An 18292-nucleotide genomic window follows, 5' to 3' on the forward strand; every position below is an offset into this window, starting at 1 on the left:
TTCTTTCTTTCTTTTTTTTTTTTTTAAAGACAGGAGACCTGGGTTTGAATCTTGATTACCATTTCCTAGGCCTGAGACATGCATGAAGATATTTGCACTCCCTTATGCTCAATTCCCTAGCCCCCAAAATGAGGGCTTTATTAAGTGCCTCATTCTGTTGAGTAACAAAAAGCACTTTGTTAAGCACCTGGTCCTCATTGGCTTTAACAGACCTAACAAAGCCCTGGGCCATAATACATAGTTCCTTTTTCCTTTCATCCCTATTTGTGATGTCTCCGGGCACTAAAGTCATGCTGGTTTCTTTGTCTACCTCTTTTCCTCCTCACAGGGATTTTTTTTTTTTGCAATGTGCTTTCTTGCAGAAGTGAACCTTTTTAACATAATACTTAAGTGTATTCCATTTAAAATCTCTGGCCTCTGTATGGTTATATTTGAATTGCTAATATTGGGGGAATCTTTCCACTTATTTTTTTCACTTGAAAATTTATGGTTCTAATAGATGGTTTAGAGAGGCTGGTCGGTGAGGGGGTGGGTGAAACAGGTGAAGGTGTTTAAGAACACCCTTATTGTGATGAGCACTAAGGAACACTGAGGTGTTGAATCGCTATATTGTACACCTGCAATGAATATAACGCCGTGTGGTAACTACCCTGGCATTATAATCGAAAAATAAAGAAAAAGTAAAAGAAAACCTATGGTTCTTTCTCCAGCTTCTTAATTCATATAATTACAACATTATACTTCTTCTCCTTGGTTGCTGTTATTTATTTTGCATTCCCATAATTTTGATTGATGGCCCAGAAGTTTACTTTCTCCTTACTCTCGTTTCTTTTCTGCGTGAATATAGCAAAGCGTTTCTCCTCAGCCTTATCTAAACTGTTTGATTAGCTGCTAATGTGCAAAATCATTAACGGGGAATTCAAACTGCTAAAATAAAGAACTGATGATTTCGGGCCTATGGGCCCATAGGCCGCAGCTCAGCCTCTTTGGCTCAGTGCTTTTTTAGAGAAGCAAACAAAAATCAGCAGGGCTGCAGGCACCGTGTGAAATTTGCCGGGTATTATTATATCCTGCAAAAAGTTAAATGCGGTTGAAATAAAGAGCTCTCTGCAGCATACCATGCGGGGTTGCTGCTTGAGAACACTAAAGAAGCAGCTTTCCATAGCAACGGTGTATCCAGCTCTGTAATCTGACATCCGGTTATGAACTGTTCAGGGGTTACCTTTCTTTGAAAATTGCAGGAGTTTATAAACTACTTTATTTGGCAGATTTAGTGCGTGGGTGTTTGTGATTTTTCCCATTTAAAAGAAAAAAACATCAGTTGCTTTTATTGCTTGCCCTGTGTCACTACCAAGGGCCAGTAGCCGGTTGTAGCAAGCTCCGCTATCCCAAATGAAAAGGATTAGGACTGGTGAGCCCATCACCTGAGTGACTGTCCTTGATGTGGAGCGGGGCATGCTGAGGTCTGGCATGCTTCAGTTTCATCGGGTTATACAATAGGTACCGTCGCTTCTGCGTAACGCCACTATTAGGAGCTGTCAGGAGCGGGTCCGAGCACTAGCAATATATCAAGTGCACAGCACGTGATAAGAATTACGAGGACTTGGTAACTGTCCATAATACTAACTCCCAAGTGGGGGTGAAAGAGAGAAGTAATATACTAAATATGTTCCATGTCCAAGCAGGTAAACTGAAAGAATAAATGAAAATTTTAGGAAATGCAGTAAGGGAAAAGGAAATGCAAATATGGTCAGTGGATTTTTAGCGACGTCAATAAATACCCGGGTTATGGTGATGTGCTACAGTGGTGCAAAATGCTACCTTTGAGAAACTTCTCTCTCTATTATTTCTTGCAACTGCATGTGAATCCACAATTATCTCAAAATTTCAGTTCAGAGAAAGAGGAAGCAGATTTTTGACTCCTTACGGGGAAAGCATAATTCCCATTATCTAGATTGCCATCGTGCCATTATAAAGCACTGCAGTGTACTTGGAAAATGAGGAATATAGGGTAAGCCTTAAAACAGAAAGTAAATGAGATTTACTACACACGAATGTGAACCTTATAGCGTCCTATGAATCTTAAACATGCAGAACTTAAACATTATCTGGTATCACAAACATGTTGGCAAAAAAGCGAACATTGATGGTTGAATCCAGGGCCATTGTTTTCTAGAAGAATAGTTATGATGTTTTTTAGTACAGAAATTCACATTGAAAATAGAGTTTCGGATATAGGATAAACTCTTTCAGTTTTCATAGTTTTAAAGAGTTACATCATATCTGCCCTTGATCAGTCTCCCATGATTTAATAAGACCTTGTATATTCTTACATTGGTTCTAATAAAGTTTCACATTTCAATTTAATAATGATCCCATGATTATCTTATGAAATCTGTTTTGTCAGTTTTGTTACTTCTGTTTTATAGACTCAGATACTTTTTTTTTCCTAGGGACTGCTGTGGTTTTTACTACACATAATAGCATATGTAAACAGTATTACTTAAGTTTTAGGTTGACAAAGCTGAATCAATATTTTGTTTTCAATTGAATGCATCATTAATAAGAACTACTTCAGGGACTTATTGTTATCTTTCATGAAAAATGTTCCCAAAAGACTATAGCAGTCAAGAAGCTCAAATAATTGTGTGATGTGTATTTTTAATGGCCAGAGAATGTAATTTTGAAAATTTTATTCTTCTACTGGGACTCTGCATAAATTCCACAAAAATTGCAACCAACCAATCAATAGGTATGTGACAAATTTGATCATTCTTTGCCTTTCCAAATTGCAACTCTATCTCCATAAATATTTAATACTATTCAGAGTCTTCTTTTGCTTATACAATTGAACTACAAAATAGTAATAGTTTTTTCCCACAGGTTTGTCTGATTCTGTCAAGGAAATTCTGTTACAGAAATATTCACTGATTATCCATTAACCTTGGCAAAATATATTTATATTTTTATATAGACATACACATGCATATGACTGAACTATGTACTGATCCAATTCTTTGTTTTTTAAAATATAAATTAGTCTCTTGGTGTCCTGCATATTTATCTCTGTGTTACATAAGATTAGATTACAAGATTTTACCTTTGTCACTTAGCCCTAATAATTTCCCAAACAGGAATCAAAATAAGTACAGTATCCGTGATAATTGTCAGTTTAGGGAAATATATTACTAGCAATTCATATAGAAATATAAATGGAAAAAATATATATAAACATATACATTCATAATATTTTATAACCTGGGAGATACAGATTTAAAAAGCAGAAATTTTCATATTTTCTTTAGTTTTTATATTACTACATAGTAATCCATTTTGTACTTATAGAATAGCTGTTTTATGGAAGTTTTAAGTTTCTAAGCATATTTTTATTTCAAGACTCACAGTTTATATTTTTAAATTTATATTTTGAGCATTTTGTCCTATATCCTTATGTGTTTGCATGTTATGCCTATGGCAAATACAGTTGCAAACATATTTTTGATCACTACCCTTCCTGCTATCAGTTTCACTTTCCTTATTACGGTGTAAGTTAAAATAAGTTATGCTTTCTTTTGTAGTTTGAAGGAAAATAGCTATTAAAATGTTTTTGAGGAGCTTTGAAAAAAATAGTAGTATTTCTTTAACTCTCATGTGAATATGAGTCACCTGGGGATCTTGTGGAAATACAGATTTCAGATTTGGTGGGTGTGAGACCTTGCATCTCCAGACTGTTCACATGTTGCTGACCACTCTGAGCAGCACGGTTCTACGGCCGATGGTACATTTGTAACTACCATTATATATACTGGTAGGGGTGTGTGTGTGTGTGTGTGTGTGTGTGTGTGTACACATATATGGAATCAAATAGAAACGTGAAGGACAACAAAATTTAAGCTCTTCTCTTGATTCTGTATTTTGAATCTCAAGTGAATGGTCTGCATTTAAGTTCATTGCCATTTCTCATTGCCTTATTTTCCATTCTAATGTCTTTTTTTTGTTTGTTTTAAAGCTCTTTTGATAGCATGTTTGTTTACCAGCAAAGAGGACTTGGGCCAATTGAAGAAGACACTATTCTTGTCATAGATCCAAATAATGCTGCTGTACTCCAGTCCAGTGGAAAAAATCTGTGAGCACAATTACTTCTGTTGTTGTTAAGGCTTGTACTACATGTATTTTGTTAAAGCGTGGCACTGGCTCTGGTCTTGGAAAGACTGTATGGTCCGGTGCTGGTGAAAAGGTGCAGCTTACGAAAGCAGGAGACTAATTGGGCCATCTCATCTTCCATTTTCTAAGTAGGTGGTTCCAAACCCTGACTGAAATTAGAATCACCTGGGAAGCTTCAAAAAACCCAGATTAAGATTTAGGCAGGGACGGGGCCCAGGCATCAAAAGCTACTTACCACCTTTAAAGCTCCCAGGCTATTCTAACCGGTACTCAAACTTCATAACGCCATTGACACACATGGCTAATGAAGTGAGTTCCTGGTCAGCTTAGATCTGAAGATTAAAAAAAAAATTTTTTTCACCATAAAAGCCACATAACCAAAATCAACATTAAGAAAAAAAGTCTTCTTTCTTCCCATCTCAAAGTGAAAACTAAACAGATATCATTGTTTAGCTTCCTTAGCATGCATAGGTAATTTGGCTTTGAAAGACTTATTATTTGGTCTTATTCCTAGATAACATTTGGCAACCAAAAAAAAAAAAATTGGCTGATATTCATGGTCATTGAAGGGAAGGGGCACCTGCTTACAGAGTGTCCTCAACCATTATAACCTGGCAGCTTCAGGAACTATACCCTGCTCCATCTGCTTAGGCACAGGAAAAGCCAGGGAGTCATCCATTCTGAGCGCAGCTGCTTATGAAGATGGGAATAATTAGATTTTTTTTTTAATAGGATTCTAAGATGGTGGGTCAGGGGCCAAATCCTCATAGCGGCTCTACCACTTAGTGGGTTTGAGCCTGTCTCCTTGGTGCTGTTCCCATGAATCAGAAGCATTCTCTTTCCAGAAAGGAATCAGAGGAAGACAGAGCAAGGGCTGCCAGATGAACCTGGCCAGCAGTGGGGTGTTCTGTGTTGAAAGCAAATCATAACCCCCACATCCAGTCACCAAAACACAGATCTAGTTCATTAGTCAAGCTCAGGGTGTTACATTCTTGGCTCATGAAAAGAAAAAAAAAATCTATGGTGTCCCCACCATGGTTAAGGCTAGAAGCTGACAAACAGCTTGTGGTTTGTCCGATGTTATTTGACTACAACCACATTAAGATGTTGCCCATATGTTTGTTAATTCTAAGTTCCTTAAGCCTGTGAGCTTCTGCCTACACCAGTTTACGGTTAGTTCTCTTACCCAGATCATCCCAATTGATTTGTTAAAGTAAACTTCTCTATTGATTATCGGCTTACACCTTCCCTTTGCCTAGATGAACATTTCTGTTGGAAGGGGTTTCCTTTGGGTTTTACTGTCTTGAGGAGGCACTCTTAAAGCTTTGGAGTCCTATTTTTAATATTTTCCATTAACACAGCCTACATTACCTCGAAGTATATTTAAACTACTCAAACTATATAAGTCCATGTATGTTTCTCTAGACAGTTTGCTTTATACAATTTCTGAATTGTTAATATTTATGATCTTTGAAATTGTTCTTAAATTGATGTTATTTGTGTTATTTAATATACCGTATTTTATGACAAATATTTGTCACTGATTGTAGGCTTCATTTATAGCTTTTTCAAAGATTAAATAAATACCATTTAAGATATGTCAAAAGGAGGGGTGGGGGGGAGGGGTAATGGGTGATGGATATTAAGGAAGATACGTGATGTGATGAGCCTGGGTATTACACGAAACTAATGAATTTCTGAACTCTCCATCTGAAACTAATGATGTACTATATGTTGGCTAATTGAATTTAAATTAAAAAAGTATATATATTTGTATATATATACATGTATATATATTTGATTTATGATTTGATATATACATGTATACATACATGTATATATTTGAAAATAGATATTTTTCAAATATAGAAAAATATAAATATATAATATATATTATATATATATAATTCAAATATATTCAAATATAAATGTATTCAAATATATAAAAATATATATTTTTTAAAATATATATTTAAATATAATATATCAAAAATAAAAAATTTATCAAAAGGTTTCTATTACAACAGGTATTTTCATTTAATTTATGTTGGGCTTTAGTAATGCAGGTACACATTTATCAATTCATAAATTTATATTATCTTTACAGATGAATTAGCAAAAAATAAAATCTTCTCATGTATGCTTTGGGAGTAACTATATTATTAAGACCATTGTTTTTATTTTGCAGGTTTTATTTGCCCCATGGCTTGAGTGTAGATAAAGATGGAAATTACTGGGTCACAGACGTGGCTCTGCATCAGGTAACCCTCCATTTGGCAGTGATTCAAATAGAACTTAATGGAGTTATGCTTCTGAATGGCTCTAGAGCTGTCTGGGTCTTTTTCTGTCACCCAGTAAGTTGGTTACAAGAAAATGGAACTGCCACATCTGAAATTTTTCTTTTAGAACGCAGGAAAAGCTAATATGTAAATAATTCGGTCACCCTCCTATGTTGGGCCGGCAGGAAACTGCGGGCCAGATGCGAGGCTTCACCGTAACAATTGTGTGGGCCTTCCCACCCTCCTCGGCTCTCCACATGTGTTTTTCTTTTCTGTGTTCCCAGGTCCTAGTTCTGTTTGATCACTTGTGTTTTTATCACTATGTTGTTGTTGTTGTTGTTGTTGTTTTCCCTGAAACCACTTTAATCTTCTGTAAATCCAGGCAAAATCTTAGGTACAGCCATACTTATATATAAAACATTACATATTTGTGGTTTTTAAGAGAAGTTCTGTTTCCTTCACAGAACAGCCATAAGGTCTTCCTCTCAAAAGATGAGCTTTAATATCCATTTTATGAGTAGGTGGCAAAGAAGTATGAAAACTAGCGGGGAAAAAAAAACCTGAAACTCAGAAGACATAACTATAAGAGTCTTCAGATATCATCTCAGTAAACCTTTATTGCTTGTGTATTGAAGAGCATCGTACTATTAGCCAAAGAGAGGCCAAAAAAAAAAAAAAAAAATGTGATGTAGGGGGTACCTGGGAGGCTCAGTTGGTTAAGCAACTGCCTTTGGCTCAGTTCATGATCCTGGAGCCCTGGGATCAAGTCCCGCATCGGGCTCAGTCTGCTTCTCCCTCTGACCCTCCTCATGCTCTCTCTCTCTCTCTCTCTCTCAAATAAATAAATAAAATCTTCAAAGAAAAAAAAAAGTGTGACTGGGTGGAACAGAACATCCATTCACCACTAATCACCTGGCTGACCTTGAGCAGATCACTTAATCACTAAGGGCCTCACTTAAAGAATGGGGGCATCAGACCAGATGATTATTTTAGAGTCCCGTCCAGTTCTACAGAGTACCTTCTTATAAATAAATCTCTGGGAGCTTACACTTGAAGTGCCCGTGCAAGTGGCCTAAGTCAGGCAAAGGGGTACCCCTAATAACCATGCAAAGCAGGTAACACTTTTGTTCCTTATTTAAAAAGGTATTCAAACTGGATCCAAATAGTGAAGGCAGCCCGCTGTTAGTCCTGGGGAGGAGCATGCAACCAGGCAGTGACCAGAATCACTTTTGTCAGCCCACCGATGTGGCTGTAGACCCAGACACTGGAACCATCTATGTATCAGACGGTTACTGCAACAGTCGGATTGTGCAGTTTTCACCAACTGGAGAGTTCATCACACAGTGGGGAGAAGGTACTCAGTCTTGATCTCTAATTGTTATTCTTCGCCGGTAACACTAGGAACTAGTGACTGGCCACCCCTCACCTTCTTTCGGATGGAATTGCCCCCTGCAGTGGGGAAAGCAGGGCTTCTGTATGCATTGGGTTGGCAATTTTCTTATACACACACACACACACACACACACACACACACACACACACACACACGAGTTTTGTGAGAGGAAGAAAGAATGCGGCAACCCAAAAACTTTGTCCAAATAGAAAATCCCTAACGTGTTTGTGGGTAAGAGATATTAGAATAAATGTATAAACTGCTTTACCTTATTTTTCCCCGGGTCCCAGATATTTAACGGTTTACTACCATAGATTTGGAAAATTAGAAAACTTGAAAGTCAGACTTTGGGTGATGTTGCACATTGTGTGTCTGAGGTTTTTCTTTGTTCTGTAGAGTCTTCCAAGAACAATCCAAAACCTGGCCAGTTCAGTGTTCCTCACAGCTTGGCTCTTATACCTCATCTGGGCCAGTTATGCGTGGCAGACAGGGAAAATGGTAGAATCCAGTGTTTTAAAACTGACACCAAAGAATTTGTGCGAGAGATTAAGCATGCATCATTTGGAAGAAATGTATTTGCAATTTCATATATACCAGGTACTTGATATTTATTTTTTGTTTTTTGCTGTGCTGTACTCTAACCTTACAAATTATTTGTCGTATCTTAATATGCTCCTCTTATGAATTTGTTTTCTTATTAACGGATAGAAGATGCTTTAAAGATCAGATCTTAAAACTATTTTAAAACTGTAAGTGCCTTGCAGATCATTTTCAACTCATGTGACCTTGTTCTTTTTACAGAAATAAGAAAGCACTTGTAATGGATTCAAAAATTGTTCTGAAATATTGATTTTCATTTTTCCTTAATTTGGATCATTTGCTCTGGTTATTAAATGATTAATATTATTTCTTCACACATCATCAACAGATGGTGTGTGGTAAAAATCAGTACAGTATTCAAAATACTTGTGCTTCACATTTTTTAAAAAAGCAGTGGCCAAGTTTTTTTTTTCTTTTTTTTAAGGTAAATATGTAAAGTAAGTGAGGCTTATATTTAAATGCCAAGAGAAATGGCCAATAAAATCTGGAATTTTTTTCTCCTTTTCAAACTAGATTTTCTTGATTTGGAGAAAATCAGAAAAATAATATAAATTTATAAAATAAGCTCCAGTTGATCCATGTTACAAAATAACTTGCATAAGAATTTCTTTAAATCATGAATATCGAATAACTAAAAATATATTTCTAAAATGTATATATAATTTTTATAATATATTTCATAAACATATGTGTACCTCTATTAAAGTAGCATTGACTATTGGTAGTCCTCCCTATTATATTTACATTTCTTATATTATTAAAGTTGCATAGTCTGCTATCTTCCCAAACAGCCCCCAGTATATTTAGGAAATGGAGTAAAGAGAACTCAGGTGACCAGATAAAGAGCAAGTTTGGCTCCCACTAGGAACAAGTAATAAAATAATAAAAGACTCTCATTAATGTCAGTGAAAAAGAAATTCTCATGTTGGTTTTTACTTCATATGTAAAGAATAAGTTTGGCAAGACCATTCACTTAGTAAAGAGGGTGATCAAATTTATAGTGAATAAAAATAAATCAAATATGAGGAGAAAAACATTAAGAGAGAATATGAGAGAAAATCTGGTTAAAATCAGAATCTAGGGACTCCTGGGTGGTTCAGTGGGTTAAAGCCTCTGCCTTCGGCTTGGGTCATGATCCCAGAGTCCTGGGATTGAGCCCCGTATCGGGCTCTCTGCTTGGCGGGGAGCCTGCTTCCCTTCTTCTCTCTCTCCCTGCCTCTCTACCTACTACCTACGTGTGATCTCTGTCTGTCAAATAAATAAATAAAATCTTCAAAAAATAAAAAATAAAATCAAAATCTAAGCAATCGTGTATTATAATTAGAATTCCCTCTACAATATTGTACAGTAGTAATTAATGCTGATAGTGTTGGGGTTTTCTTAGTATGATATGTTAAAGAACCTTTTCCTAAAATCATTTAAAAAAGGATAAAAAGATCTTTGATAACGCTTTAGTGCGATGTATATTTTATTGTGTTTTAAGTCTTTAAAACGCAATATTCAGTCATCCGAAGTGTTTATTTAACCCAAACATCACAGTTTCTATTGTTTTGCATAAACACTACTATAATAGGAAATATAATTTTACTACAAAAAGTATTCATGGAATTAATATTAAAAAGACGATCTGATTTTTTAATTGGAAAAAATAAGTCTTTGATAACCTGAAATATGCATCTCACATTTTCAAATTTCAGTTGTTCAAAATCAGATTATTTGGTTTCTGTGGTAACTTCATTTGCTGCCTTTGTGTATTTTTCTCTGATTCTCTTTGTAATGATAGCATATTGTACTTATTTTTTGGAAGATCTGATATCCCACAATGACTGACTTAAAGGTTATCACTAGGATGTCTGTAATATCTGTATGTCTCTGTATCTGTATCACTATCTGTGTATTCCTGATTTCTACTGGCTTCCTAAGTGGAAAAGGCCTTGCAGTTCCTGGTTTTCCTATTATAAGGAGGTTATGTCTTAATTAACCTGTTTGCCCCTGTTCTTATTATTCAAGATAAATTTGCTTAGTGTTTTATTTTCTACTTTCATTTTCAATTATAGGGTCTAGGCTGACCACGCAAAGTTAACTGTTTGTGTAATGTACATGCATGTACTTGAAGGCTAGTCTTCTCTCCTTAAAGAAAGATTAACTGGATGTATTGTCACAGGTTTGCTCTTTGCGGTGAATGGGAAGCCTTTCTTTGGAGACCAAGAACCTGTCCAGGGATTTGTGATGAACTTTTCCAGTGGGGAAATCATAGATGTCTTCAAGCCAGTGCGCAAGGTACTCATGTAGACTGCCTAGGTGTCAGTTATCCTAAGAATAAACTAAAATATGAATCTTGGCATTCAATTTGTACTTGAATGATTTCTAAAAACTTTAAGGAGATGTGATAACTTTCTTAGCTACGTTTTTAGGAGTTTCCTATTACTATGTTTTATTTAGAATAAATATCCTTGTCTGTTCTTAGGTCAGTTTCTTCAGATGCGAAGTACTACTGTATGCGTTTCTAAGGTTCTTAGTAGACTTTACACACCAGAGCAGGTTGGAATTCACTGTAGTTTGAATATAAAAAAAAAAAAAAAAGTCTGCTTTCATCCAAGTAGGGAGGATACCACAGTATGTTGGTTGTACTTTTGTAGCTCTCTTTGCTCCAACAGAAATCTTGCTTGCTTTTTGTATGCTCTTACCACATTGAGCAACAAGACTTGAAGATAGCAGTTTCTGGAATTGAATATTTAAGTTCTAAAGGCTTAGTTTAGGACAGAGACTAAAAGTTAAGTTTTAACTTCACAAATGCTTTACTGCTGCTTATTCCAATAGTGCGTTTTGCAAACACTCTGGTTCACTATGCCCATCGCCCTTCTGTCTCTTTAGTGTATTTTCTCTGCAATATGGCTGCCAGAATGGTCAGAATGTTCACATCCCCTGCCTGCATGCACTTGTGGCAGATCATTTTTAGAAAATCCAGCCTGCTACAATGATGCAAATAAGAGTTATTTTTCAAAAAATGTCAAGATGTACTGGCTCTCCTTGAATCAAAGTGCAACTGTCATGAAACACTGGACAAACTCTATCTCCATACTCATACCTCTGACAATATGCTTTAAAATGCCAAGTTTAGGGCGCCTGGGTGGCTCAGTGGGTTAAGCCGCTGCCTTCGGCTCAGGTCATGATCTCAGGGTCCTGGGATCGAGTCCCACATCGGGCTCTCTGCTCAGCAAGAAGCCTGCTTCCCTCTCTCTCTCTCTCTGCCTGCCTCTCCGTCTACTTGTGATCTCTCTCTGTCAAATAAATAAATAAAATCTTAAAAAAATAAAAAAAATAAAAAAAAATAAAATAAAATGCCAAGTTTACTAGATTAAAAAAAAAAAAAACAAAACTTCAAATGCCTTAATATTGGAGAAATTTGTCCGTTAGAATACTGACAGCTAGGCTGGGATTGATCTACTCGGTGTCAGGCACCATGCTAGATACTGAGGGTATAATGGTGAACAGAACAGGACAAAGCCTGCACAGCCTCTCTCAAATGGAGTTTTAGCAAAAGTTACAGGATCTGAACTGAACCAAACTGAATCTGAACAAAAATTGCAGTACAGCTTACCCCCTTTTTTTTAAGTTTCTATTCATACACAATAAACAGGACTTTTCATTCTATTTCACCTGAAAAGCAGTGAGGAAAGAAATTCATTACATTGATAATATCTATTTTACTTCAGTAGTGTTTCAGATCTTTACTGATTATCCGATCTTCATTGTTTTCCCTCTTTGGGTTAACTTTCTCGTATCTATTGATAGAACGACAGATTTAACTTTCATGTCTTCGCTTTGTATTAGTGCGGATTTGCCTTGGTTTTTCTTTTAATGACAATATACTATGTCAATCAGGACATTAACTTTTAATTCAAATATGCATCAAGAAAGCAAAACTGTGTGCTATTAAGAAGCTAAATTCTAGGGGCGCCTGGGTGGCTCAGTGGGTTAAGCCGCTGCCTTCGGCTCAGGTCATGATCCCAGGTCCTGGGTTCGAGCCCCACATCGGGCTTTCTGCTCAGCAGGGAGCCTGCTTCCTCCTCTCTCTCTGCCTGCCTCTCTGCCTACTTGTGATTTCTCTCTGTCAAATAAATAAATAAAATCTTTAAAAAAAAAAAAAAAAGAAGCTAAATTCTAAATGAGCCTTATTCTCATATGAACCACCATGAATGAAAACCTCAGAAGGCATTATACCTAAACATTAGCATTCACCAGACATTCAACAATGAATAAGTCATAATATGTAAGTCAGTACAGCCCACTTATAAAGAGAGCCTAACTGCAAGGTGAATTTGCTTTTCCTTTCAATACATAAGACTTGATAGTGCACCAAAATATAGAAATTTGTTTTGTGTTGACTCAGTAAACGAAAATCAGTCTATGAATCTCTCAGAATTGCCATTTAATTACATTATCATCACAAAGCTTAAATTGGGGTGAAGGAAATCATATGGTGTATTGACTCCTGTGTAAGAAGAGATTCTACCTTCAAATCAAAAGTCAAGTTTTACATAATGTGTCTGCGCCTCTCTGTGTGCCTGTCTACCACTTATTCCCTGGGTACGTTAGTTCTCCCTCTTCTATTACATTCTTCAGAAAAGTTTATGCCTGAACATATGAGCTCCGTTTTTATGTCAATGCAGGGAGGCTGAGACAATAGGACGATAAAGAGGATGGTTCACATTCTCTCAGATGGTATCAAAAATGTATGAGGGCAAAAGATACATAGTTACCTCCCACTTTCTTCTCCCCATAGTCACAAGAAAGGCTGTGGTCCCTAACAACTGCTTGCTTGCATACACATCCTTCATATCCTGGCTTTTTTTCTTTTTTCTTTCTTTTGCAAGGCAGCTCATAGGGAAGGGAATGATCCCTGCCACTCCATCCCAAAAAAGAAAAGAAAAAAAAAAAAAAAAAACAGTAAGCCCAGATTTATGTTGTTTCTCCAGCCTTAACAATGGAGATTAGGGGCGCCTGGGTGGCTCAGTTGGTTAAGCCTCTGCCTTCGGCTCAGGTCATGATCCCAGGGTCCTGGGATCGAGCCCCACATCGGTCTCTCTGCCCAGCAGGGAGCCTGCTTCTCCTTCTCTGCCTGCCTCTCTGCCTACTTGTGCCTACTTGTGATTTCTCTCTCTGTCAAATAAATAAATAAATCTTTAAAAAAAAATGGAGATTAAAATTTATAATATTTGACAGTATTCGAACTCAAAGTTTCACATAAATGCAATTATTTATCCAAAGCTAAAGAGTAAGAGCACAGCTGGATTTTATACAGGTCTGTAGACCCTAAAATGCGTTTAACCTTTTAATCCCCTGAGGGGCACATTGGTATACCAAGGGATACATTAAACTATGACATAACTTGGTGCAACTTCTTAGAGAACTATGTGACTTAATGTAAAATTTAAACATTAATTGGTGTTAAAACAACATAGTTATGATACTGAGAACACAAATCCCCTATGAATTTTTTTAAGATTTTATTTATTTATTGAATACAGAGAGATCACAAGTAGGCAGAGCAGCAGGCAGAGAGGGAGGGGGAAGCAGGCTCCCCACTGAGCAGAAAGCCTGATGTGGGGCTTGATCCCAGGACCCTGAGATCATGACCTGAGCCAAGGCAGAGGCTTAACCCACCCAGTTCTCCCCTCCTATGAATTTTTAAGATGAAGTATAAGATTTTGAGAGCAAGTTGCCCTGGGCTGTGTCACCAGATGCCCCAGGAGGATGCTGTCATTCTTCTTTCTCTTGTCAGTTTGACTTTGTTAGGGAGGGGTACCTAAACAGAAAAGAAAGGAAACCTCAGAATTTACAAAACCTGGATTGGAAGATCTTTAAATTCATTCAACTCCGAGACCCTCATGCTTAATCCTAAAGCTTACAGTGTGATTTTCTGTTTCAAATGACACAAAGGAGTAGAAAAGTTCATTAAAAAGATTACAGTTGAATGCTTCTGACTGCAGTAGGAAGAGAGGTCCCAAAGTCCTATCCACTATCCTCCTCCTGAGCCCCCTAATGGCCACAGAGTATTTCCAACAGAACCTGGGCTCCCTGGATCTGTCTGAGAGCCACAGGTAGAGTTTTATGGTTATTGTAGCCTTGCATTGATGACATATTGTGATTTATTTAAAGCAAAATCTTTGGCCAACGAATAATTCACACATTTCCCCCTCACCTTGTTCTATTATATTATTTTTCCTATCAGGAAATATGAACCACTTTACAAGCATATGTTTTGCAAATTGGTTTCTAAGAACATATTTTGGTACAGAAGAGGAACTTCCTGTAATTTGCAAGCCTGTTGCCACCTATTAGCTGAACCCAAAATAAACATGAACATTTAATGACTGGCTTGTGAGACCAACAAGGCAACATTTTGATTTCTGGTTTTCTGTTCTCATGCACATTTGTCACAGCTCATTTGGTAGTATGAAGGAATGAGCCTCCTTGGCATGGCTGTCTCATTTTTCTTTTCTTTTCTTTTCTTTTTTTTTTAAGATTTTATTTATTTATTTGACAGAGAGAGATCACAAGTAGGCAGAGGCAGGCAGAGGCGGGGGGGAAGCAGGCCCCCAATTGAGCAGGGAGCCTGATACGGGACTCGATCCCAGGACCCTGAGATTGTGACCCGAGCCAAAGGCAGAGGCCCAACCCACTGAGCCACCCAATGCCCCTCATTTTTCTTTTCAACTTGACAAACTGTTGATGACTTTCAAAGGATAGTATCTCCTCAGTGAGTATTCTGCCTCACCTAAAGGGAGCTAAGAACAGTAGTTTGCCTCATGAGTGCCCTTTGTACTCAGCACACCAGAGTGGACAGGTGCTACCTCACAAGACTAGAGTCCGGATGTGCTCCTGTCCATACACATTGGTCATATTTTTGAAAACTGTATACTCAGACAGGCCTACGAGCCTCAACAGTGAAAAAAATTATCCATGTCCTGCCAATGGGTGGCCACCTGGCACCTTTGAAAGCTTCACATGCCAGACAGAAATGGCAGCAGCACAACATTTTAAGGCTGCTCTTCCAAGAACTAGTATGGTGGCCTTTTGAAAGTCACAAAAAGTTCTCCTCTCTTATGTCCTAATGACTGAGATGGTGGTGATTTGAAATGGAAGAATGTCATGAAGAAAGACCTATTGAAACACTGAATATCTAAAATAGGTAAAAAAGAAAAGAAAAGAAAAAGCCCAAGATGTACTTGGTGGTAATACTCAATTTGTTTCCTTTTGCTGACTGAAAACACTGCAAGCGCTGGGTGTCAGAGAAAAGAATCCCTACACTGCTACATGTCTCCGGTATGCACTTCAGAAATACTCTGAATGCCCGAATCTTTGAAGTGACTCTTCTCATCAGAAATGTATAAGTAGTTTTTCAGGAAGCATATGATAGCTTGATGGGAATAATAACAAAAATTAATGCTCCATCTTTTTATTTTTTACTTGTATAGATTAAAACAGGCAAATGTGATAGTGATTAAAAGAAAAAAGAAACATGAAGGCAAAAATACAAATAAATAGGTAGCTCATGGAACACCGAGTAAACAAAACTGGAAAATAGTAATTTCATAAACGTTTACTTTTAAAAGACTTGAAAGTCAGTGCTGAGGGTCCCTTCGCATTTTCCAATGGATAGAATTACATGTCATGGAGTTGATGCCCAATGAGTGAGTGAATGTCCCTTCCTGGCCTAGAGGGGCCTGGATGGAATTATAGTTTGTTTGGTTTGTTTAACAGGCTTGCTGTTTTATTGTGTGCTTTGCTTTGTTTCCCCACCTTTTCCCAAAGAATTCAAGGAGAGGCTCACCCCCCTCGTATGTGCTTCTTCTCTCCGCAGCACTTCGACATGCCTCACGATATCGCTGCGTCCGGAGACGGGACCGTGTACGTTGGAGACGCTCACACCAACACCGTCTGGAAGTTCACCTTGACTGAAAGTATGGTGTTGACAGTATTCCTGTCCGTATCTTCCCTCAGCTTTTTTTTTTTTTTCAACGATTTTATTTATTTATCTGACAGATCACAAGCAGGCAGAGAGGCAGGCAGAGAGAGAGAGAGAGAGAGAGGAAGAGAAGCAGGCTCCCTGCTGAGCAGAGAGCCCGATGCGTGGCTCGATTCCAGGACCCTGAGATCATGACCTGAGCCGAAGGCAGAGGCTTTAACCCACTGAGCCACCCAGGCGCCCCTTCAGCTTTATTGCCTCAGAGCATGTGAAAAAAATATTTGCATTTCCTTCTCTTTTTTCTGATAGGAGTGGGAAATCAAAATATAATTGGCAGTTGTTAAAAGACCTGTTCGGTTTCATTTCAGGGATTAAATTAATTTTTAAAAAGTAGAGAGAAACAGCGTCCCTCTCCCCCCCGCAACCTGGCAGTTATCCCCTTGTTTCCACAGATACTCCACAGGAAATTCTTGATGCCTGGAGTAATGTCTGTTATGTTGAAAGCCAGCGTTAATTCCAGCTTAGTTCCAGAGGGAGATGATGGCTTTGGCAAAGCAGAAGGGCTGACCGGCTTCCATGCTGGTATCACTTCCCGTGTGTCTCTTCAGCTCTGAGTAGCTGCTGAGCATCGAGGAGGGCCAGCCTTGGTGTCAGACACAGATTACCCCAAGCAGGAAGCACTCTGCGTTTTCCCTTTAGACTGCAGCTTGTTCAAAATACCAAACTGTTATTTCATGTAACTCAGAAGTATGTCTGGGGATAGAAGAGCGTCTCTCTTGGGACCAAGCCAGCTATTTTGGGGATTTTCTAATTGCAATTTGGACATTATTTTTAATTCTTGCAAAAGTATTCTAACCTAGCCTCTGATATCGTACTAAAAAACATACGCTTTCTAGATTCAACCATAATAAATGCTTAATGGGCCACAAAACCCAAAGTCCGGAGATGCTTTTAAAATATGGCAGAGTTGAACCATAGGAGAAGATAGAGTTAAGGAAAGGAATGGTAAATCTGAGGTATCAGGAGCAGCAGCAGGCAATTTTAGATAGAGAAATAATAAGGACATTTGGAATTGATGACGATAAATACTAATTATAACAAGGGAAAGTAAAAGTTACAGCAAAGAAAAAAATGTAAGTTATAACAAAGAAAAGTAAAATCAGGAGCCCAAAAACTTTAATCAGATATCACACAGATCTTAGAGTCCAAGTAAATTTGGTAACTGCGATCTTCACAATTGTCCTTTGAGTGGCTTTTGCCATTATGTAATAAGGACCCAGTTAAAGTCAAGTGCATAGAAGTATGCATGGCCTATTCCACTCCAGCAATAGCTTCCCGTTCCCCTTGCAAGTGCAGCCTTCCCCGAACTACTTCCTCAAAGAGGAACCAGAGGGTGTAGGCAGACAGGAAAGCAAAGAGAGGGATGGATAATTCCCAATTCCAAGACTGAGCCCAGGTTTTTAAGAATTAAAAAAATGACTAGGGTCACCTGGGTGGCTCAGTGCGTTAAAGCCTCTGCCTTCAGCTCCGGTCATGATCCCAGGGTCCTGGGATCGAGCCCCACATCGGGCTCTCTGCTCAGCAGGGAGCCTGCTTCCTCCTCTCTCTCTGCCTGCCTCTCTGCCTACTTGTGATCTGTCTGTCAAATAAATAAATAAAATCTTTAAAAAAAAAAACAACTAAATAACTTTCAAGCTAGAAAAGACCTCAGAAATCTATACTGCACCTTCATTTCACAGGTAACAAGATGATACTTAAACTCACTAAGATTCTGATCTAAGGCTCTTGAGACCACCCTCGTGCTCTGTACTCAACAGAGATGCATATCCAAGTCCGATGAGGAGGGCTTTCATAACACAAATGGCCAGACCTGACTCAAGATCT

General features: G+C 37.9%; 1 protein-coding gene across 19 annotated transcripts in view; it reads left to right on the plus strand.

Annotated features, from left to right (window-relative positions):
- The window catches only part of PAM (peptidylglycine alpha-amidating monooxygenase), a 158380-nt gene that overhangs the window by 128892 nt on the left and 11196 nt on the right, over positions 1-18292 (plus strand). For all 19 annotated transcript variants that reach the window (XM_047731699.1, XM_047731700.1, XM_047731701.1 and 16 more), the window contains 6 exons: positions 4010-4126; positions 6353-6425; positions 7587-7797; positions 8233-8433; positions 10601-10716; positions 16304-16403. In XM_047731699.1, the coding sequence (XP_047587655.1) occupies positions 4010-4126; positions 6353-6425; positions 7587-7797; positions 8233-8433; positions 10601-10716; positions 16304-16403 (818 nt within the window). The remainder of the gene's footprint in view (positions 1-4009; positions 4127-6352; positions 6426-7586; positions 7798-8232; positions 8434-10600; positions 10717-16303; positions 16404-18292) is intronic.

This window comes from Lutra lutra, chromosome 5 (assembly GCF_902655055.1).
Source record: "Lutra lutra chromosome 5, mLutLut1.2, whole genome shotgun sequence".
In the NCBI taxonomy this organism is placed as follows: Eukaryota; Metazoa; Chordata; class Mammalia; order Carnivora; family Mustelidae; genus Lutra; species Lutra lutra.